This window comes from Lottia gigantea (assembly GCF_000327385.1).
Source record: "Lottia gigantea unplaced genomic scaffold LOTGIsca_53, whole genome shotgun sequence".
Classification (NCBI taxonomy): Eukaryota; Metazoa; Mollusca; class Gastropoda; family Lottiidae; genus Lottia; species Lottia gigantea.
In genome coordinates, this window is record NW_008709815.1 from 766,451 (window position 1) to 789,977 (window position 23,527).

General features: G+C 32.0%; 3 protein-coding genes across 3 annotated transcripts; 1 reads left to right on the forward strand and 2 right to left on the reverse strand.

Moving 5' to 3' along the window:
- Window positions 1-4,564: 4,564 nt before the first annotated feature.
- On the reverse strand, window positions 4,565-13,018 carry LOTGIDRAFT_126388 (hypothetical protein; the record flags this gene model as incomplete). Its single annotated transcript, XM_009062772.1, has 18 exons — window positions 4,565-4,714; window positions 5,138-5,227; window positions 5,461-5,580; window positions 5,760-5,823; window positions 6,043-6,122; window positions 6,307-6,402; window positions 6,786-6,945; window positions 7,257-7,338; window positions 7,811-7,943; window positions 8,181-8,248; window positions 8,679-8,923; window positions 9,186-9,227; window positions 9,614-9,666; window positions 10,227-10,329; window positions 10,691-10,815; window positions 11,364-11,407; window positions 12,044-12,143; window positions 12,899-13,018. The coding sequence occupies 18 exons, from the start codon at window positions 13,016-13,018 to the stop codon at window positions 4,565-4,567; spliced, it is 1,875 nt and encodes a 624-aa protein (XP_009061020.1).
- Window positions 13,019-14,262: 1,244 nt separating this feature from the next.
- LOTGIDRAFT_219397 (hypothetical protein) lies at window positions 14,263-16,241 on the forward strand. Its single transcript, XM_009062773.1, has 4 exons — window positions 14,263-14,345; window positions 14,722-14,824; window positions 15,114-15,313; window positions 15,707-16,241. The coding sequence occupies exons 1-4, from the start codon at window positions 14,343-14,345 to the stop codon at window positions 15,761-15,763; spliced, it is 363 nt and encodes a 120-aa protein (XP_009061021.1). The 5' UTR covers window positions 14,263-14,342; the 3' UTR covers window positions 15,764-16,241.
- Window positions 16,242-18,627: 2,386 nt separating this feature from the next.
- LOTGIDRAFT_165750 (hypothetical protein) lies at window positions 18,628-19,558 on the reverse strand (the record flags this gene model as incomplete). The annotated part of the gene is made up of 2 exons (XM_009062774.1): window positions 18,628-19,010; window positions 19,507-19,558. 2 exons carry the CDS (start codon window positions 19,556-19,558, stop codon window positions 18,628-18,630), a joined length of 435 nt encoding a protein of 144 aa, XP_009061022.1.
- Between the last annotated feature and the right edge of the window lie 3,969 nt (window positions 19,559-23,527).

Consider the following 23,527-nt stretch of genomic DNA (forward strand, 5'->3'; position numbering starts at 1 on the left):
TTCAATTCAGTTAAGTACTATTTAAGTTATTAAAACCTGACATGGTTTACACTACTGCTTGTCAACCCCTAATCATGAGATACTCAAGCAGCCATCATGCCTCAAAATTCAAGATCATATGCTTTTAGTTATATCAGTTGGGAGTTCAGGGTATATGAGGTTTTTTATGTACAATCAGTGTTCAAAGAGTTACTGGCTTACTTGGTCTAATTATTGAAAATTATCATTAGTCATTAGTATCAAATAAACTGCAATGATGGTAGATTTGATTTTATATAGATGGTAAAATTTTGTTCACTAGAATGATGATTATAAAAGGAATATTTGATACACTGAATGAGGAACAATCTGTGTCACTTTTAAGATTTAAAATCTCAAGCAATTTAATACAAAAATATTCCAACAGGCTTGATAATATCATGATTCTAACATAAAAAGTTTAACCCTTTTTAAACAATTCAGTTTGATCAAGTAAATACCTAGTATTAAATAGTATATTTCACAAATATTTTCATGTATAATTTTCAATGTTTTTAATTAAAAGGATAAATTGACCAGTAATACCTTACAATACAAATTTTTAATCTGAAAATGGCCCGAGATAGAAAGTGCTTTTTGTATTGTTTATTAACCATATTTTTTATATTTTTATTTTGTGGAGGCCTTCAATTTGTTGATCATCATTTATGTATATTATGTTGAAATAATGGACTTAAAATAAATAAGTAAACAATATGACATTTCACAGTGTAATAATTAGGGCAATTGTCTATCTCTAGGTTCAAACAGATTCCAGATGTAACCATGTGAAAAAAACGCATCCGACATGGTTTCACAGGAACTGCTAAAAGATCGTCGCATTTTGATGTTTCAATGAAAATGAATTGGCGGTCATGCACTAGTGTCAGTGTGGCAGAGTGTCACGGTGATTGAAGCTTGTGAAAATGTGCATGTGATATTATGGTTGAGGCAGAATTTTGCTAAATTGTTATATGCAATCAGAGAGCTATTGTTTATCACGTTGTTAACAGATCCTGAGCATTCGGAGGTCACACGTTTGTGTTTACTCTCATTTTGTGTTGGTTTACCTTCTGGTTTGTATGTGTGGTGGTGATATTTTGCATAAGCCATTGCGAAAATTTGTCTGTCACAAGTGTATTTCATCCTTCAAACCTCTCGTCAAATATCTGCTTTGACCAATATTTAAATTCTCTTTTTACACGATCATCTAGTCAAGATTGACATTCAAGAGATTTCAGAATTATATCTAGTATAGTATAGCAAAGGTATTTTTGCTCATCTGGGTCTGATATTAAACATAAACACAAGCAGTTCATTTTATTTGCAGGTAGAATAAATAGTTATTGAAACTGTACGGATTAAACTTACATTGTGTTAATTACTACTTACACGACCTACAAGTAAAGTGGACTGAAATATATTTGACTATATATTTTATTGTTTGATTTTCAGACCATTTTTCATGTGATCTAAACAAAAATGAAACTTATACATTTTACTTTAACGATATAAATAAATAATATTATTCTTTTATATTTCTGTTATTTATGTGTATTTTGGGGTATTTTTCTTTCAGCCTCACTGTTCATGTGGACCCAGAATGCACCTCATAAATGGGTACCATTCGAGAAACTCTTAGCTTTTTTCATGTCAGCATTAGTAAACATGAAGGGCGCACAAGTATTTAAAATCATAAGATACTATCTCAATCTGAACCAACATCTGGATCCAATTAGACAAAACAAAATGCTAAGTTCCAGATAAGAGAAGAAGAGAAAGAAAAACATTTCTTAACAAAATACATTTATTTTCACCCTCAGTTAAGAAAATGTCTTATTACATGGATCTCAAATAATAATTATATACACAAATGATACATATAATCTGTTTCAAAGACCAGATAGGCTTTCTGCTAATCCAAATAATCAAAGATGCATGGATTAGGGCTTAGATTTTCTATGCACATAATTCCTTCTAATGTATCTTCCTTCTAGTGTAATTGCATTTAAACATCTGTTTTTTTTATATATTAGCTAACACAGGCTTACAAGTTATACCATGTGTACAGAAAATCCAGATGGTTTAGGCTCGAAATGCTTATAATAAAAGAAAATGTACATTCAAAATTATTTTAAGTTGTAATATTTATATTATCATGAAGATTATGCAAAGTCTAGCACTATCTAGAGATGTGGTACTTGTATTCAAAGTTAATTAGGTAAAATTTTTAAATATTATAAGATATAAAAATTTAAATACTTACTCTTGGGAACATATCTTCATGGATACGGATAATTTAGATAACCTTGAAAAATGTTTGACATTAATCTGCGAAAATTAAATAACTCAGTGGTTTTTGGATTAGATGCTCATGAAATTCTGAGCCCCACAAATGATTTCACAATCTATTATATACAATAGATAGTATTAAAATTTGTTCAGTTTATCGTGGCTTTACATTAACCTTCATACAATCTTCTTAACTGTCACACAGTCATTACTTTTGTACCTCATTTTAGTTTTCTTTTCATTTGATCACATACAAACCTGATGCAAGTTTAAATTTTGACAAGACATGGAAACAAAAATAAGTTATAATCAAAGATAAGAGAAATTAATTTTAGGACTGGATCTCTTTAAGCTTAAAATAATGTACAGAAGTGATATACAGAACAGTTATAAAGGGATAAACTATGAAGCCAATGAACAAAATATACATATTTATAAATTAAAAACAAATGTCATGATTAGACCCTACATGAAATTCAATAACTTATATTTGAGCTGAATCCAGTTTAAATTGTTTTGAAATTGGCAGATGTAAAAAATGATAAGGAATTCCAATAATTTTTCATACATACACAACTTTACAGTTTACCTAACAAATTAAAAGTAACGATTATTTTTAATTATTCAAGTAGGCCTATATATTCTTCTTCAACCACTAGAAATATTCACATAGAGAGAACTTATTACTACTTTGTCAATATGTTAATGATTAAGTGAGATAGTCAATGTTAATATAAATAAGAAATGGATTTGTTTATAAGATATATTATTTGCATATTTACAAGTGATCCTTCTTTCTATATACAATAATGATAACAAGGACTATTTCATATATTCTTAATGCCAAGTAATATAGTAGAAGTCTATTACAATACCAACTATCGCAGATGTTGCTAGAAATGCAGATTTCGCACACCCTTCTATAGAATCTAATGTCAATCTGTCAACTAAGCGTTCTATTTGGAGAGTTCACACAGCTAATACCAGTATTTGTTTTGGTATATTTTTATAAATATTCTATAAATCAAGTAAATAACTCCTATTCTAAGCCAATTTAAATGAAAACAACCTCTCACACATAAATATAATGAAGTTAAAACAACAGGTCCACATTTAAAGAAAACCAGCAAATTATCCCATTTATGTATTTTTCAACACATAACTTGCCCTGCGTTCAGATGTCTTTTCCTCAAAACACATCACATCATTATGTAAGATGATTGAACACCAAGATTTTGTAATGGGTTGCTAACTCAACGCAGGGCATATAACATTTAAATCAAAAAAGATCAAAGCTAAAATTATTCAAAAAAAAAAAAAACCCATGATCACACTATCAATCACCACTATTACTGATGAAGGTTCAATACCAGAAACACATAAAAATTATATTAATAAAATCTATATGGTAACACTTTGATAGGCACTAATGAACTATTACTTATCTGGTTGTACAACCGATAACACTGTCAAGATAACACTAGTTAAATACTAATACAACAGTGAGATTCTGATAAGTTGAAATATAAGTTCTAATGATAACTAATGTTTCAATTGTACATTGGAAAGAGGAGATGGCTTACAGCTGGTGTCCGACCATGTTGTATAAATTTAGGAAAAAGCTAGCTTCTACTGTCCATAGAAGTAGAAACATAGTTAATGAACAACATCAGCCAAATCATCACATTATGCGTATTTTCGTTATTAAAGTTCAAGGGTTTACAACTGAATATCACTCGAAAAGTTCAATCATCAGTCCCTTTACAAATTTCTCAACAAATTCTATTTAATTCAATTCAATTTTTCTAATGAACACAACACAAATTGCATTCAGGTCCTTTCACAGACCAAAAAAATATTTTGACCGACCATTGATTTGGCTTCAAACTTCTTATTTCATTTGAGTAATTTTAGCTTTATATAAATAATATAAGTCAAAAACCAATTTATTTTCTTGTTTTACAGATCCCACCTCAATTTACCAGCCCTGGCATTCACATAAATTCCATCTTTTTTTTTTTCGCTCCTGCCTTGACCTTTTTATTCATGAGAAAAAAGCGTAAAACAAGAAAATACATTAAATAACGGACACAATTCTATGGTATACTACTCCTTAGTTTTATTACACTATGTTTCAACAATCTACATTGTCATCTTCAGGTGAAGATAAAATTGTGTTCGTTATGTAATGTGATCTCTACCCCTAAATATCGCTAGAGGATTAAGAAAATACATAGATTTGGCCTAAATTGGTTCAGTCAATTTTTATAGCTGAATAGATTTTACAGATGAACCAGTAAGCAGCGAAGAAGCCTACAGTGCCTGTTAAAACCCAGAAGGTAAACACCATTAATAACGTGTAAGTAAAGTATACTAATGTTGGAATGAATTCTGTTATTTCCAGCTGAAAAAAAACAACAAAGAACGTCACCAATTATGAAATGGAATTTTTATTTTACTACTCTGAACTGTATCGTGTAATATTGTATAAGAATATTTCAATGTATGTACACCACATTTATGGAAACTGAAGACAGCATCTTGTGATGTGAAATATATTTTGATCAAGAATACTATTCCCATATTAAGATAAGAGCAATGCTTTAGAATTTTGATTTCTTGCATTTGTCTTAGAGCAAATAGAACCCTATTGCAGGTATTGCTGCTTTTCTGAGCTGAATTCACTAGTAACATGATCAATGATGTCATTACTTGAGAATGGAAGTGAATTGTAGGAGAACTGTGCACAAGATGTTAATTCTGACAAGTAATACAGATGACTGAAATTGAGCATTGTTAGCTAGTTTAACAAATATATAGAACATACCTTGGTAACAAAGTAAAATATTGAGTAAGCAAATACATAGAAAGCTGATCCACCAGAGACTATAAAAGATCTCCACCACCAATGATAATCCTGAAAATAATAACATTCTCCATTTTTTACCTTTCAATGACCTTTTATGTTAAAATTTCTGTGTAATATCAAGAAATCATTTGTTTTCCTGATAACCAACTTTCATGCATCTGGTTTCCAACTTTTCCTTTTACTTTATTTTTCAGTTCATTGAAAATTTTTGTATTTTACGAATAATTCTAATTTCACTCATGAAATGACAGTCTTAAAATTAGTTTTCATAATGTTCCTACCTCACCACACAGTTGAAAGTATACCATGACAATGGAGATTTGAGATACAGATATAACTAATATTATAAATACAAGAAACAGAAAACCAAATAAATAATAAAACTGGTTCTCCCATATTGCCTGAAATAGAAAAAATAAACACAATTTTCTCCTGTTCAAAAAATTCTTTTGGTTTGTAAATATCATAAAGGCCTCAGTTTTTTGCCCCATCAACACAATTATCACCACAAACAATATTTATCATTTAATGGCTAGTTTGGAACTAGACATTCAAAGAATAAAAGACTAAAATTACTTACAGTAAAAATAAAGAAAAGTTCTATAAACATGGCACCAAATGGCAAAATACCAGCCATCAAAGTCCTGAAATTAATTTGTCGAAATTAATTAATGCACACATGCTTTTAGATTTGTAACAGTCCTTTCAATATATGTCTGACATGGTTCATGACCTATCATATTGAAACTGTATATTCTGGTTGTATTAAGATCACTATCTTGTAAAATACATAGCAAACTTCAGCAATGACGGGTATCAACTAAAAACTTTCATTTAAAAATTCAGTTATTGTTCATACATACCCCAATGTTGGACTCATATACCAAGTTTGTTCTGGAACTTGTCTTGGAATCTGGTTTGTTCGTACTGGATGTTGATAAGGCTTGAAAGAAAACAAAGCTATCAATCAAAACCTGAAGGTTCTAAACAACTGCCCTGTAATTATTGCACATCAAAGTTCAACCAGAGCTTGAACATCAAAGTGACCCCATTTGTCGCTATGATGCCCATGGGTACAGTAAGTATTTAACATAGCCCCAGTCAAAAATTATGAATGAAAAGCATACCTGTTTCCTAAAACCAAAATAAAATCCCAGATATACCAATGGTGTGGAAATACCAAACCATAAACATAGTAGAGCTAACATAGTTGTAAATGGTACCTAAAATAATTACAATATTTAATTTAAATACAATGCCAAATGAAATGAATGAAGTTTTATGCTCTGCCTTTCTGCACCTAATCAAGACAGGCAACACCATGCAAGGGTACAATGAGGGCAAATTTGTGGTATTGGCTTACATTTTTTTGATTTCTAACTCAGGAATCTTTGAAGTGCACAGCCTGTAACAAACACATGGAGACACTTTTCTCATGTCAGCCATTAGACCTCCCACTGACAGGGAGAAACTGGGTTGAAAAATCAAAAGGTGTTGTTATCTCAACCTATGCTCGGATTATAGAGCATGTCATTAGCCATTTAAAAACTGGACTGTCAGCTTTGGATTACACATAGATTTTTTAACATTCAGGTCAAATACTTACTGCTCCAGATGAATGTTTGCCCCAGAGGAAGAAATTGATCAAGAAACAAACACCAAACACCATTCCTGGATAAAACATGGCCGTTTGGAATGCTGCACTCTTCCATTGTATACCTTTCATAGTTTTATATAATCTGGCACAGAAATAACCAGATATAATTCTGTAATATATTTATACATTAATGTAACCATGGAGTTATATATTCTATAGTTTTATATAATCTGGCACAGAAATAACCAGATATAATTCTGTAATATAAATATTCATTAATATAACGACAGAGTTCTTGTTCAATATCTCTCTACAATTGATGTATTAAGCCATTTAACAGTGGTATTTCTCTATAACTCTATAACTGATGCATTGAGCATTATTTTAACATTCAGCTCTATTTGATGGTTGTTTACATGGAACAAAATTTTCATAAAACTTGTTTCATACAAAATATTGAATAGAAAAAGACAATCTTACCCCATAAACATGTAGAGTAATATAGCAGCTGTCATCAAGGCACCTCTTGATGAGGGTGATAACATACCTAACATAGCAAAAACTGAAACAAAAAATATAAATTATTAACAATATACTGATAGTGATCCAGCAATAATGATATATGACAGATAGTGATTAGTGACATCAGCTATAATTTTATACTTTCAGATAGTGACATCAGATATATTTGTATATAATAATAGTATACTTAGAGATATTGACCAGTGACATCAGTTATAATTTTATACTTACAGATAGTGACAGTAATAATTGTATACTTACAGATAGTGACAAGAGACATCAGTAATAATTGTATACTAACAGATAGTGACATCAGTAACAATTGTATACTTCCAGCTAGTGACATCAGTTAAAATTGTATATTTACAGATAGTGACATCAATAATAGTTGTATAATACAGATAGTGACATCAGTAAAAATTGTATACTTACAGATAATGACTAGAGACCTCAGTAATAATTGTATACTTACAGACAGTGACTAGAGAAATCAATAATAATTGTATACTTACAAATAGTGACTAGTGACATCAATAATAACTGTATACCAGCACCAGTCAATGCTGTTAATAATCTAGAGTATCTAGGTGGTCTAAATACATCACCATGTACTAACTTCCATCCTGTTTCTTCTATAGTTTCATCCTACAAAACGTATAATACAAATTCTTACACTTGAGCCCTTCAAAGTGCACGTCAACTTTGACTTTAATATTAGACTGAATCAAACTACATTTTTCATAAGAAACATCCCTTTAAACAACCAATTTGGATCAAAAGTTTATTGCCTACATTCAAGTAAAATCCAATGTTATCAGTAAATTGCTAAAAAGCAGTATTGGAATTAAATTTGTGGAATTTGAAAAGTAACAAGAATCATACCTCATCCTCTCTGTTATATTTAGCAATATCTCTTCTTAATGTTCTTACCATAATCATAGTTAAAATACCTAGAAACATATCAAATATAATCTGAATATACAACTTTTTCATTCCATACAGGAACTAGGATCTTAAGAGGTTTTGTCAATATTTTTTGTGTATAAGGGACACTGATAACATCAATTTGCACCATTCCTGTTTAAGTAAGGTGTATGTGGCTCTTGCAATGAATAGTATGGTGCAAATTGATGTTATCAGTGTCACTGATTCACATAAAAGTTTAGAAAACCTCTTTACAATCTCTTTAAAACATTTAAGAGGAGTGCAAGTGTTTACAAATCTAACCAATCAAATGTTCTGTTTAGGAATCGATTACCACTGCGTCTGATGAATTCTGGGGTATTTATTATCAACATTTACTTGAACTTGGATTATTACATCAAGGGTTGAGTATTGCCTGCCTCTTACACCATTCATACTAATGAATCAATAAAGTACCTGACAAAAAGAAGATAACCACTACAGAGTTGACAATAGAGAACCAATGTATCTGTACATCACTATTAGATAGAAATATATCCCATCTTGAAGCCCATTGTATATTACTGCTAGTCCAATCTACTTCATATGTAAAGATCATATTGGTTTCACCACCTGGGTTCATTTTCTGAGGAGCTATTTTAGATGGGTTCTTTAGTTTACAACCTCCGTCAGCCTGTATATCTAATTCTCCAAAAGCATAACTACAAACAGAAAAGCAATCAGTAATGTTCAAACAAGTACACAGATATCTGCGAAATATTACAATTTTGAGGTTGTCCATATAGAATTTTTTGTAACACAATTTCAGTGAAAAGTTTATTGATGATTTATTTGTCTGTAAATGAGCAGTTTTAAGGGGATAGGTTTTTTGACTATTTGAGTCTTCAATAAATGTAAATAGTCTTCAAAAGTACTAGAAATGTTTGAAAATCACATAATTCCTTCAAAAAGTATTATTCTTACCTTGTGGCTTTGACTTCACAGCCAACTACTCTATGTTCTATACTATAAATATATAACAAATAATCCTGTAAATCATTTAATACCTTAAGATACATTTACATGTAAGCATATCTTTAGGAGTCCAGCGTGCTAACAAAGACAGCTCGGTATTCATACTGATGGAAAATGCAGATGGACAAAAGTATCCTAAAAGACATTTTTCTATCTCTATGTAACACTCAATAGAAGCTTTATTTTTACAGCCTTTAAACGGAACTGAAATCGGGAATTGTTAAAATTTTGAAAGCAAAGATCACATCCTTATTCAAAGAACTAGATCTATCATAGCTGAGCCAGTACAAATTGCCTGATAGTTAGCTAGGAACTGAACAATCTCTGATTCACACGTTGCTATGGAATGAATAGAAATATGATAAAATTCTTCTTACTTGTCATCTGTATGGTATTGAAGCACTAATCTTAAATGATTGTTGATATACACCTACAAAAAAAAAATTACAACTTGCATCGTGATCAACAACACAAAGATTTTCAGAGATTCATAGTCATAACCTGTGAAAGATCTTCAGCTCCCAAAGGCTGAGAATGTGTAGAACATCATGTGGCTCTTGAAGAGTCAAAATATTCCATTGTTGTTTTGGTTAAATTTTGATTTCACAAATTACATTATCAAAAGATGATATAGCACAACAAGATATTTGGCATTGTTTCTGTGTGAACAGTTACTGATGTAAAAATCAAATACTTAACACCTCCCTTGATTAAGCAGCGTAATTCATAAAATAAAGAACTAACAGTATATATTTCTCTGATAGTTTATATATCTTCAAGAAACGGCAAATCATTTTATATTCTCAATGGATAGATGTTGAATATATATACTTCCTAACTATTGTTGAAAATATTTTCATATTCCAGTTCATCCAGATGAGCAGCACAGTAAGTTTATCTATAATGTTGGATATGGACCACATTTCACCTTTACATAAGTACATAACAGCAAAAAATATACTGAGAAGAATTGAAGCCATTTATACTTACTTCACCATTAGCTTCATATCCCAATCTGTAGCCTCTTTCATATTGTGAATCTTTAGAATCTAACAATTCAAACTTAGTAGCACATGGTAAGTTATCAACTAATCTGAAATAATGTAGAGGATGTGCAAGGTATTTGAAAATACTAAGCAACATAAGGTTTCTTTCGACAATGACGTAAAAATGTTTATAAAATGATAAGATCTATACAAGCAATGTTAAAAAATTTGGACTTAAACCCCTAAAATATTGTGCTACTTGCTTTTCTGACACTTGTCCAATCTGTATCCCTAAAAATATCGTTCCTCAAGGTCTTTATATAGCCAATCGGACACGAAACAGTGCCATGGTCAGTATGTAAAGTCTATGAAATTTGCATGTCATGGCGTGTTATAACATATCTTGTCAGATCTAGATTAAGTAAAGTTCCCGGCAAGGTATCTAAAGTTAAACAAAGTTGTACTTACAAGTTGACATAATAGTTGTGTTTAATTCTATCAATGACAAGCTTAGATTGAGCATCAGTTAAAACTTGTGGTTTTGTAGGATTCTCACATTCTGATTTACATGTTACTCTATTTAACATATTCACCTAGAGTATAAAAATTATTTAAGAAGTCATACACTAGTATTGAAGAAAATATTGTCCAAACCCTTTCAAGCTGTGTATCTGAAAGATTTTTTGACAGTTGGGTATTGAAGAAAACGGTAGAGTAATGCTTTTGTACCAACAAAATTCATTAGACTCATTAAAGATGGATTTCCTTATTTTCTTAGTGTCAAATTAAGCAAACTATTTGATTAATTGGTGTTTCTAATGAATCATATATTCTTATTTATATCATTATGTTCTTATTGCATATAAATATGAGTTAGAACCAATCATAAATGTCCATGTATTTACATTCTGGATAAACAAAAACAGACTTTTTGACCTTTCTTAATCGGTCACTCATTGGAATTCTGTTGGTTATTCTCTTCTAATTATGAATTAATTATGACCATGTGAGACAAACTGGTATTTTTCCAAGTCATTAAAACACCTCTATTTTCCATTCATATAAATATTAGCATTTCTAAGTCTATGCTCATTACTATAAATTCAGCAAAATTGAGAGTTGATAGAACATAATGACTTACAACATATGGAGTGTTGACAATCCTATCACCTCTCAAAACTTCACCTAAAATATGTATCAAATCATTTATAAGGAAATGTACAGATTAGTTTCCACTACAACAATGCATATCAATAATAGCTTGCATAAAGATTTACAAATTTGTCCACAAAATATACATACTTAGTTAAAAGAAGTTTTCAAAGGGTTAAACAGGTTTCACAGAACAAGGGCAATAACTCATTAATTTTGCTATTTAATTCAAAGGCTTTTTTAGGGTGGCAAATAAGCATTTTCATAATATCTAGTGAAATTGTGCCTTTTTGAGTGTTTAGTAGTACTTGTTAAAACGACTGACTGCAAGCGGACCTACTGAGAGACATTGCTCCTAAGCATAATTCAATGAAAGAGGACAGTAATATAAGGTCAACAATCTAAATTCCTAATAGCAATTTCACTGCCCATAGGGATAACCTAATCATTTCAGATAAACAATGATAACGTTTTTCCAAACATGTATACATTGCCTTAGGCTATAAGCTTATAGATAGCTTTAAATGGCTGATTTTGTTATCTATATTAATACAATTTTTGAAATCTATGTATAGATATGTCATAATTTATATCATAATTAACAGTATTTAATATAATGATTGGTAACTTATAAAATATAAAAATCAGTTCAATTAATAGTATAGTTACCTAAATTCTCTGTTTTACGTTCTATAACTTTAGGTTTGCAGAATGGTAAAGAATAATATTCATATGGTAACTGTGTTTTAATACTGGATAATTTTACAGCCTAAATGAAAAAATTGATTTTAAACAGGCCAAACTATATTGACTACTCACTTCTATGATGTAATACGAATAATGGCTTAATGATTTTTCGGCATTTCTGTTTGATACTTCTTTAATATTAACACCAGAAAATGAATTTTTGACTTGATCTAAATGGATTGAAAAGAGGTTTTCTAAAATAGACTGTTTTATGTCGTCAATATCGCAAAACCTACTAATATAAAGACCTTTGCTATAGTGACATCATTAAATGCTAGTTGAAGTGGCATTGCAAGAACCACAGAATCCTGATTAAAAATTGGAAGAATGCAAATTGATGCTATCAGTGTCCCTTAAACACATAATTTTTTTCAGAAAACCTCTTCACAATCCCTTTAATAATGACTAATTAAGATGAAACTCATCTATCTGCCTCAAAATTCAAGCTCATTAAAAAAAATAAAACTAAGATACTCCAATCAATAATATAAACATGTAAAGATTACATTCATTAGAATAAAAAAAAATAACAAGTTCACAGTGTTTACAAAAAATTTATCAAACTGCATTCAAGGGGAAAGAGAATATTAACACAAATTTGGTTATTTCATAGCTAAAGCAAATTCTTTATTTGGGTATGACCTAAGAAACCAAACACAAATTAATCAAAAACTGAGTATTTGGAGCTAAACTTACATCTTTGGCTCAGTCAGCAAAAATCATTACAAAAAAATCTTAAAAATACACTGACAAGTTAAGAAAGGAATAAAGACCTACCTTGACCTCCACTATGTCATCTTTTTTAAAGATTACTGGTGCCACACCAGGGACATAGAAACATTCTATAGATTTAAATAATAATATAATACAACAACTAAACAACACTTGATGATTCATTTTGTGTATCTGCAAAATAAAATAATCAAAGAACAGGTAAACATTTTAGCCCTTAGGTTGGGGATGTTATCCCCTATTTTCGTCCTGATTATGATGTTGAATTCGAAACATTTGTAGGCTGCATATTATGAGCTCTAATCAATTGTGTGTCATGGATTTTAAAATCCAATTACAGTAGAATTTCTTGCCCACTGTTTTCTTACATTGTTCATGTATCAGTCCAATTTCAATATTTCACGGCAGAGAATTTGCAGCTCAAAATGCTTAAGGAAATCCCTGACAGTTATATTATCTAAGCTTATACACAGACCAGAACACATTTTAGACAAATAGCATGCAGTTGAAAGTTGTATATTTAAAATCCTTGAAATGAGTAGAAAAATAAACAATTTTGACCTAATAATTTACTGTGATTATGCATCATCACTAAGAGAACGTTGTAACAAGATTATAAAAATCATTGTCGAGAAAACACATTTGAATGTAACCCTGTGACTATAGTTTAATCAGAAATTGACACAACGTCACAACAAACAATGTCAATATAATTTTACGTTCAGTCATTCAGCAAAGCAGTAGAAAAAAGTTTCTGATCTAGCCAACCTCGCTTCACAGATTTGTAAAATTTTCAATGCTGCAAATTAAATCATCAAATATTGTTTGAAAGTTCCCTACAGATTGTAACGCCTAACAAATCGTACATCTAGAAAGAATTCATATTAATGAACATGACAACATAAAAAGATACAAACCACCGACGCCATGTTGATTGAACGTGGAACTTGGTATGACGTCACGACCGACTGGTGCGCGTACGATAAAAAAACAGAAACGAAAGAAAACTATACCTGATATTTTTATTTTTTGACGATACACGAAATCATATCTTATTTTCATTTATTCCTTGTAACATATAGAAGTTTTCTTCTGATTTTTAACTAAATATTAATATTTCGTTTATTTTGTTCAGACAGTTAAAATTTGGAAAGGCCCATTTTTCAGATGGGTTAATGTAAAACATTATAATGCTTAATTTTGCATATCAAGCGCAAAAAGCATTATGCTTCGGTCACTTTAAGTTTATCAATGTATCATACAATAACGTTTTCCGATGAAATTCTAAAATTAAACGATTTCGACATTTTTGATCTTTGAGATGAAAGGTTCCCTTTCCTTTGGCCCCTTTAAAAAATACGTTGATCCACAGCGTCAATTTCCGCTCCGCCATTTCTTTCTTTTTGTAAACCTCGTGGTGGTTAGAAGCTGTCTGGCTCACCGCTGTTCAAAGGTCTATAAACTTTGATTACGTCGGCCAGTTATTAAAATGGTACATTTTTCTGTTTGCTTTGATATGATTTTCCCCTTAAATTTCCATTATAACATACTTCATGATGGCACTAGGTCTAAGTCTGCATCTATCTATCCTAACTAATAACACTGAAGACGAAGTGAACAGGACCAGTGCTGAATGAGAAGAGTAAGATGTAAATAACCCCATTTTATCGCCGTTTCTAAGCGAAAGAAATTGAAAGTTCAAATGGTCAGAGTAAATACCAATGCACTTGGTTGGTCACATGCTCTCAATCTAGTGGGATGCTGGGGCAGCAGGGTTAGGCCTCTAGTCAAAAGCTTCACTTCAATTTCAAATGTAGGGTTGCCTTAGTCATAACTTGATTGCAATTTTGTACTCATATTTATTTTAGTCTTATGCTAAAGAAACCTCCAAGGCTCCTCCAGCCGAACAAGTAAAAAATCACAGGATTAGGATTACCTTGACCAGCAGAAATGTGAAAAGTCTTGAAAAAGGTATGGTTATATTGCAGCAGCTTTCACAAGATAATCATAGCTAAAGCTTACATTTGGTCACTTAAAGAGTGTTAATTGTTAATTAATCCCCGGTTTGGGGATTTTATAAGTTATATCCATGATTAATAGAGCATAATAAAGGACATTCTTTATGTTTCCATGAAATTGAGTTCACTAATTTCTTTACCAGCTGTTGTGTATATATGTTTCACCTGAAGTGAGTGTCTTGCTAGATATTTTTGTTTGGCTTGACATTACCTTATTAATTCATAAAACTTAAATATTTTAGTTTGCTCTGACCTGATTTCTGGAGCTAAAGATAAGCAATTGAAAGTTCGTGGACCAGTTAGGATGCCAACCAGAATCCTGAGAATAACAACCCGAAAGACACCTTGTGGTGAGGGTTCCAAGACCTGGGATAGATTTCAGATGAGAATCCACAAAAGAATCATTGATCTTCACTCACCATCTGAAATTGTGAAGCAAATTGTATCCTTTATTATACTTTACAAATTTGAATATAACACTTTAAAGGAAGAGGTAAGCCATTTTGAAGGCTCAAGGCTTAGATAAAAATAAAAAATCCGTTTCTGATACTTAAGCATGGTTGGTAAAAAAGAAAATGGCACAAAACGTAGCCTACCTTTAAATTGGCATAAAAACCTCAAATTGGTTTAGTAAGATAATTGGCAATTCCTAGAACTTGTGAAAATTTTATCTGAATTGAAAATCAAATGCATATCACAAGTATGTGAAAGCCAGGATTGCTATACACAGAAATATTCAGTTATTCTTGTGCATTGTAAAATCTTCAAAAAGGGTCAAATTGTGTGAACTGGTTATGTATTTTGTGTATTCATTGTGTCCTTAACATTGTACTAGACATCTATAAGCATTGAACCAGGAGTAGCAGTAGAAGTCACCATTGCTGATGCTTAAATATCAAGATGATCTGATTCTTGAAAAATAAAAAAAAATGAAAAATATAACATGTTTTACTTTGACAATTCTTGCTTTGTGTTAAGTATCAATAAGCTTATCACATACAGGTTACTCAAACTTTCTGTAGAAGGGAAAGAAGAATTTTGACTGTATAGCTTGTTTTGAATAGATTACATGTCCTATTTAATTTGAACATAAGTGGTTTTGTCCCAATTCTCAAAGGCAGAGCAATCAATCGGGAATGTTTCTGACAAATATTCTGAAGGCTTAGTGGCAAATTCAAAGTTTGTTCAAAGCACGAATGAAGCATTAGTATACGGGTTCCGTGTCAAAAATTGAATTGCGTCACGACTTCTGACCTTACCCCAGTTACCGATAAAACTGGATATGGGAAGCTGGTCGTAAATGAAAATGTTAAGCTAATCATTTGATAAATTAGGACAATCAATTTAACATTAAAATTATTGTGGTCGGTAACAATAAAGTTGAATACAAAAAAGAGTTATTTCCCTTGCAACAGTTTTTGTACTGTACGGGATTCCCTATATATCATTTTGGTCCCAAAAAGGATGGGTACCATAAGAGTTATATAACGTTTTTATATGAAACGTCATCAACGCGGCGTTGTCCCACCATTAAGAAGTGTTCAACGTTGTACAAAAAATACGATTTAACGTTTGCTAGGGCCAAAATAATTTGTTTCCAAACAATATAAATCAGAAAGTAGGTTGGTATGAAAAATTCAAACACACCAGGAATATAGTTAGGTCGCTATAAAATCTTTTTAACAAATCTGAAATTTGTCCATGATAATGGGATGTCGACCATAAAATTTGATATATTACCTGACAATGACAATCTACTCACTAAGGAATATAACGGCACTGATGCCTGCATGATACTACCATTACTACGGTATTACTGAAATAACAGATCATACATACGTCTGATTTCTATTCTGAAAAGGGAAGGAAGTATTAAAGCAGCTATATACTTTACTGTTTATCTCGGAAACTTTTAATTTCAATTTTTTTCTGGTGGTTCAGGTTCCTGGGAAACTCGATCGAATTAGGACATCAACCACTTGTAAATATGACCAATTTCTAAAACCTTCAGACATTAGAAATACAGAATAACGGGTTAAACGGAATAGGCTTCCAAGAACTTCATTTAGAGACATAACAAGAATAGAAACGATCAGATGACCGATCTTATAGCCTTAAGCAGAGCATTGTTTTCCGGACTAGAAATTCTTTATAACATCATATGATGTTGAATTCATTTTTATACGCCCACATCTCTCTATGTGGACGTATATTGTCGGCACCCCTGTCCGTCCGTCAACCTTTGCTTGTAAACGCTCTAAAACTAGATTTTTTGACGGTATCAAATGAAATTCGGTATGTGTATTCATATTCATAAAACGAAGATCAAGTTCGAATTTGAGCTATTTTGACCGCTAGAAGCAGAGTTATTGCCCTTGCCACAAATTCTTGAATATGCTCTTACTCTTTTAGTTTTCAACCGATTTTGATAAAACTTAAAATGAATGTTTCGTTTTTACCATCCGCATGCCGTGGTGGACGTATATGGCTGTGGTCCACTATCTTTAGATGACATTGGCGAGGAAGTTCAAATAGGCTATTGAGCAGGAAAGGAATGTCAAGATCATCCAGTATATAATGTCATCGACGAGAGGTTAATTAGAGATGATATTATACTACGCCGAAGGCGGTGGACTGATATACGCCTTTCAGCTGAAATTACCATTCTGTGACATCTTCGACTTTTTGACTGAAGAAAGAAACAAGGATCAGACCTGACCTGACGAAGTTTCATGAACATTTGCCTTTTGTCGGTGTCTTAATATTCTACATCCGACGGATATGAGATACACGATGCCTTTTTTTTTTAAATATTTTATGACGCTGTTCATCTATCTGACAAACTGGAAAATTACAATTTAATGACCTTAGCTGCACATAGTATCTATGGGCTCCTTACGAAATAAGCGACCCCACACTGAATCATATTTAGACAGATACCGCCTCTGATGTAAGATACGAACGGTTTTGTTCCAATTATATTTTTTCTTGCACCACAAACATATGCATGTCTTATTGTCACGATCTGTTCATTAACATCACTAATGAGATATAATATACTTGTTAATATCTTAATGGTTTTGCTGGACAACATTATTTTATTACAAAACATGGGGCCGATGAGGAATACACAGAACATGGCTGCGACTGTCAATTACCAAACTAATTCAAATTAATTTACTTTTTTGTTTTCTTTTATGTTTTCATTGTACTCCTACACGTTTTCTATCGTTCTATAATCGCTTTCTATTGACGCTATCTTTAACCAATCATAGCGTTTCCCGTTCAAATATACAAATTGTGATGGCAAAACCCAAAGTAGAGCGATATGACGGATTTTTTCGGTTTTGAAATAACTCTTCATTATTACCAATAAACTCATCGACCCTTGCGGACTCAATGTCCATACAAATGATAGTCAACACATATAAGTATAGATTTATATGGATTTGTTTTATAGGTATTCAATTTTCTACGTGAAGAAGAATCAACCGATTCTTTTACATATGTGTGGGCCAATAAAGAGGTCTTCAACCAAGGAAACAGTGACTGTACTGGGCTACAATACAGTCATAATTCGGCTGACCTTTATTTATGACAGAACCTTGTCAGATCTTGAATTGACTTCTAGGGCCTACCCCAAAAAAATAAAAATCAAACAAATTCGCCAAAGAAAATTTTAATCATTTTGAAAAACAAGGTGATAATGATTTGAAGCAAACTTTATATGTTAGCAACTGACGAGTGATTTCGAAATTACAATTGCTTAAATGAATAAACGTCTCCGTCCGGGTGGTTTGTTATTTCATGCATCCATTGTTTCGGCAGTATTCGGTCAAAAAGATGACAATTGCCTTGGAATTCGATAACTGACAAACAATAATCGTACTTGGAACACATTTGTTTACATTCAGTAGAATCAATGTAGTTGATATCCTCTATGCTGTATTTTCTGTAGGTACATGTTCCTGTTACACAGTTGTATCTAAGAACCTTATAGCAATGTGGAAGCTCCTTACAAGCCTGAACACATTCCACTTCGTTGTCTACGTCATCAATACTTGTGTACAGACCCATAAAGATGGTGTTGATGATGGCAACCTTTGGATAGTCTTCAGTTTTGTCCATGTCACACGAAGCTGAAATATATATTGAAAGAAATAATAATGCTTAGTGTAGCGGCAGAAGCATCGTCATTTATTATAACATAGCAGTTACATAGAGACCAGGCAAGAGAAAAGTGGTCGACCACACCACCGCATCGAAATGAAGCAGACTGCTGAACTTGCTCATACTTATTGTACTTAATTTTTGTTTGTTATCAACGAATTTTAAACATATTGAAACACTTTGGCAATACCAATATTTGCGCAATTATTATCAACTTCCGGTTGATATGGCATTGTGTGAACATCTCATGAAATCAAACGACTATACAGAGATGATTCAGACCACAGAAAACTGACATTGTGGTAAAAAAAGATATCTGGGCCTACAAGCTGTGGTTTTTTGAACGTAGCTTTTTGTCCAGTTCAAAGATCCTCTAAAAATCTTGGTGCTAGTCTCTATGGAAGAGCGATCGACACTAGTAAAAATCAAAAGAACTACCTGTAGTATAAAACTAAAGAAACTTACATCTCGCAAACAAGGTGACCAAGATCAGCGAACACAGACCAAAAACAAACATCTTTGTCTTTTGTAAATTCTCAAATGATCGTTTTTCCTGGGCAGTATTTTAGCCTTATATAGTTTTTGATAAAAATCTCATTGGTAGACATATTTTCATAGAAGTAAAACAAGTGGTACATCAATAATCATCAATGCTTGAAGATCGCCATTAAGGTAAGCAAGTGAGACACCATTTTGGATAAAGTCGTCCTATATCTGTCTGCAATCTATACATCGTGTCACTATTTTACAACACGAAATAGGGTTAATATCCAAAATCTAAACTGAGTCATGAAAGTACAATGTAACATTATTTTATTTTTATCTTCTATGTAAGTAAGGAAAGTTAAGTTCTAAAATGAATGAAATGTAATTCAAAATTAAGATTGATTTGCTCCCGAAGCTTATCTGGAAGTTTTAAGAAAAATATATAACTGTCATTATTTAGAACGTCAAATCCATTTAAAACGTTTACATAAGACTGGTTGGTTTTTGGAAATAACGCCACATTGTAGTGAAATATGTCTTCTACTTCTACTTTCATTGCTACAAAATATATCCAGCCGATTTTAAAACATCCTTAGGTTGATCTAGTATAAATTATATTTGAAAAATGACCTCATTTATAAAAACTCAATTTCAATTTCGTTTTAAATGTTACTCAAAAGATACCCACGTCCAGAAATCAAGACACCACCTTGTTCCTTGACATGTCAACTCGGAACCTCTACGGGCGTCATCAAAGCGTAGAATGTTTATTCATTTATGTTCTAATGAAAGACTTCTTTTTGATTTCAAATTTTTGAAAAGATAGAATATGTTACTTAATGAACCTGGTTTGTTATGATACACCTTTATAATCAATCTAAGATTCCATATCATGTATTTGTATATATTAGATGTCAGGGAATGGTCTGAGACAAAACATCTTGTATTATCAGGAATTCCATTCATGTAGAAATAAATTCCATTATCATTTATAATTTTTGGTTGGTTTCAAGATTCCGGTTGTGAATATATTTTTAAAATATGTATTTAAAATAAAAAAAAAATAAAAATGGGTGTATAAATTTAAAAAGAAATTTCTGTACGACTCGATTAAAGTGACACGTTCGCCATCCGTTTGACCAATCGTACCTTAGTCTTCGAAGAGAACTTTTCTTAGCTAAGCTAATCAGTAATAGTGTTCACATCTCAGCAGCAAAACTTGCGCCTCCAAATCCATGTTTCCAGATTGATACGCGTTTCGAAAAGACAAATATAGAAATAGAAAGAAACATTTCTAGTTTGAGGTATATTTGAAGGGATTTAGCGATGTGCAGTTCAAGACATCATCCACCGGAAATACCGACTGTTTCCCATTGAAATGAAGCCCTGTTTTCAGACTCCCGATTCCCCATTCTACTGTTTTTTATCTATAGTAAATCTGCTGCATCTTGATACACCAAGAGCACTCTTTGAAACATCAATAAGCTGATATTCTGTTTATTTATGATTAATAGTCATTGGCCTATAAGAACCAAATAAAATTAAGCCTAATTAAATTCTATTCTGCCTGATTAACATTTACTTTTATATATATGTATACACCATATAGAATTATCTTAAAATGTTATATTTAAAAATGGATTAATTTAATGACTCTAAACTAACTTTAACCCAGTGGTGCTTCAGAAAAGTGGTTTTGTTAAAGCGATTTGAGATCGGTTCAAAGCGGTTTCAGTGCAACGCGCTGATGCACTCTAAGGCTTTAAAGCGCATTCAATCCGCTTTAAACCTCTAGTGTGAATACGACCAAAAATGAAAGGAATCAAACTTTGTCAGTTTTTTCGGTTTCATAAAAATGGTTTTGGATTTGTTGATGTTCGTTAACATACCTTCATCGTAACACCATTGGTTAACAATGTCTCTTTGCATGTTGTCGAGATTTTCACAGACAGTTGTATATTAGTGTCATCTGCAAAGAAGCATATTATATCGTTTATAAAAATCAGAATTAGAAGTACTACTGACAGGTTCCAAATGATCTATCATTTAAGAATAATTTCTTCCCAAATCTACTTGTATTTATCCAGAAGAATTCAAGTTACAGATCAGATGATATGAAAAATGGCTCTAGTCCTACAGACTCGATGAATAATAATCAAACAGAATCAAACCATCTATCACAGCTCCAGTTGACTTTCTTGATAGCTTTCTTTCATCGCTAACTTCCCCAACAACCATTCCTTATCATCAAAATCCATCAAAGACGTGATCAGAACAGCATATAGCGTCCATCAATCAATTGGCAGTCAAACGGTCATCTTTGGCCACTTGAAATTAATTAATCCATTTCTGACCTCGACTTCCATTTCATTTGATTGCTCAACTATGTAATTCAGTCCATGTTGAAGGAAATTATTCCGGTTCTACAGGAATTTGTATAGTGAACTGCTGTGGTCGTAATGTTTACACGACTATTAGCGTGGAATTAGACTATTGCTGGTAGGGTAATCAAAGTTCAGGTTGGTTTTATGGTAATCTGTCTTATTACCAGTAATTGAAATTAGAACAGACTTTCGTGAGGTTTTTTTTATTGGGTTTTATTCTTAATATAACCACTTCAGAAAGGGTCTATTGACAGCCCTCTTGATCGTTCGTCAAATTAACCCTTTGACCTAACCTGATAAACACCGCGTCTCAAAGTGCCAGCGCTGGAGTGTGTAGAAATTTGATTGGTTAAGCAATAAAATCGTCTCGTTACTCGATTGAGACAATAAACTGATAAAGGATCTGAACGTTGAAGATCTCACTACCGTTAGGAATTGCACTGACAGGAAAAGATCTTTTAGGACAGAACAATGAAATCATCTTGGTTTTCGAAGGGACAATAAACCTATACCATGTCTGTAACAGTATCTGAACGTTGAAAATCCCCCCCCCCCTACAGAAGAGAATAGCCATGAGAAAATTCCCAAATTACACACTATTGTTTTACTTCATCAGCGGGAATACGAAAAGAAGGACGTAAAACTCAATACATATGATATGACATGATACGATGGATATAAAATAAAGATAAAAAGTCAAAATCTCTCTTCGGTTTTCACTTTACGGAATAATGATATATCATACGCTATATGATATGATTTTGCTGGCAAATTAATAATGACGCAAACAGTTGAACCGTTGAAGTATATTATAAATATTACGTTAACATGTTATGATTCCAATTAAGACCATAGTTAAAGAATCAAATGTCAAGTTAGCAGTACATATGATGTCATTAGCTTCAGGTGAAATTATAATGAGACTTGCAACACGATCGCCTGGTCTCTATAATTAATTACGTACTTGTGTATTTCGTAATCGTCATGTTTACTATTTCCATACCATGTAAATATGCTTATAGGCGTACATCAATAACACGATAAACAAATACGATTTCGCAAAGAAAATGAAACGTTTCAGACCCGATCTTTCAGATGGGCAGGTTAACAAGATGGTCTGGTGCAAAGTCAATAATAACACAGTTCTTATAGTCTTTGGTTCATTAAATGATTGTACTTGTTGGTGGCAAAAGTTTGTTTCAATCGCTTAGACCTATAACTTTTCAGACAAACTTCACACTTCAGCGCCACACTAAATTTCTTCTTTTCTACGCCTTAAAGTCTTTAACTGTAGTTCCGCAAATTGGCAAACAAACTGATTTGTGATATAATAAACAAGTAAAAACAATAGGCTATGAAAATTGGCAATAAAGTATGGTTGACGAGTTATTGACTTTTTACCCTACAAAATAAAGTCATTGATTTAATCAAATAACTGGTTTTTATTTTATTGTGGTTGGCCATAAAACCATCTCATTCAGTTTATAAATGTTACAATTTCTTCCACACGACCATATTTTAGTAGAATTTTAAACCAACAAATCAATGATATTATGAATATAGACCATGGATAATGTCAGATGTTGAACATTGAGGCCCTGTGCCGGGCATTTTCC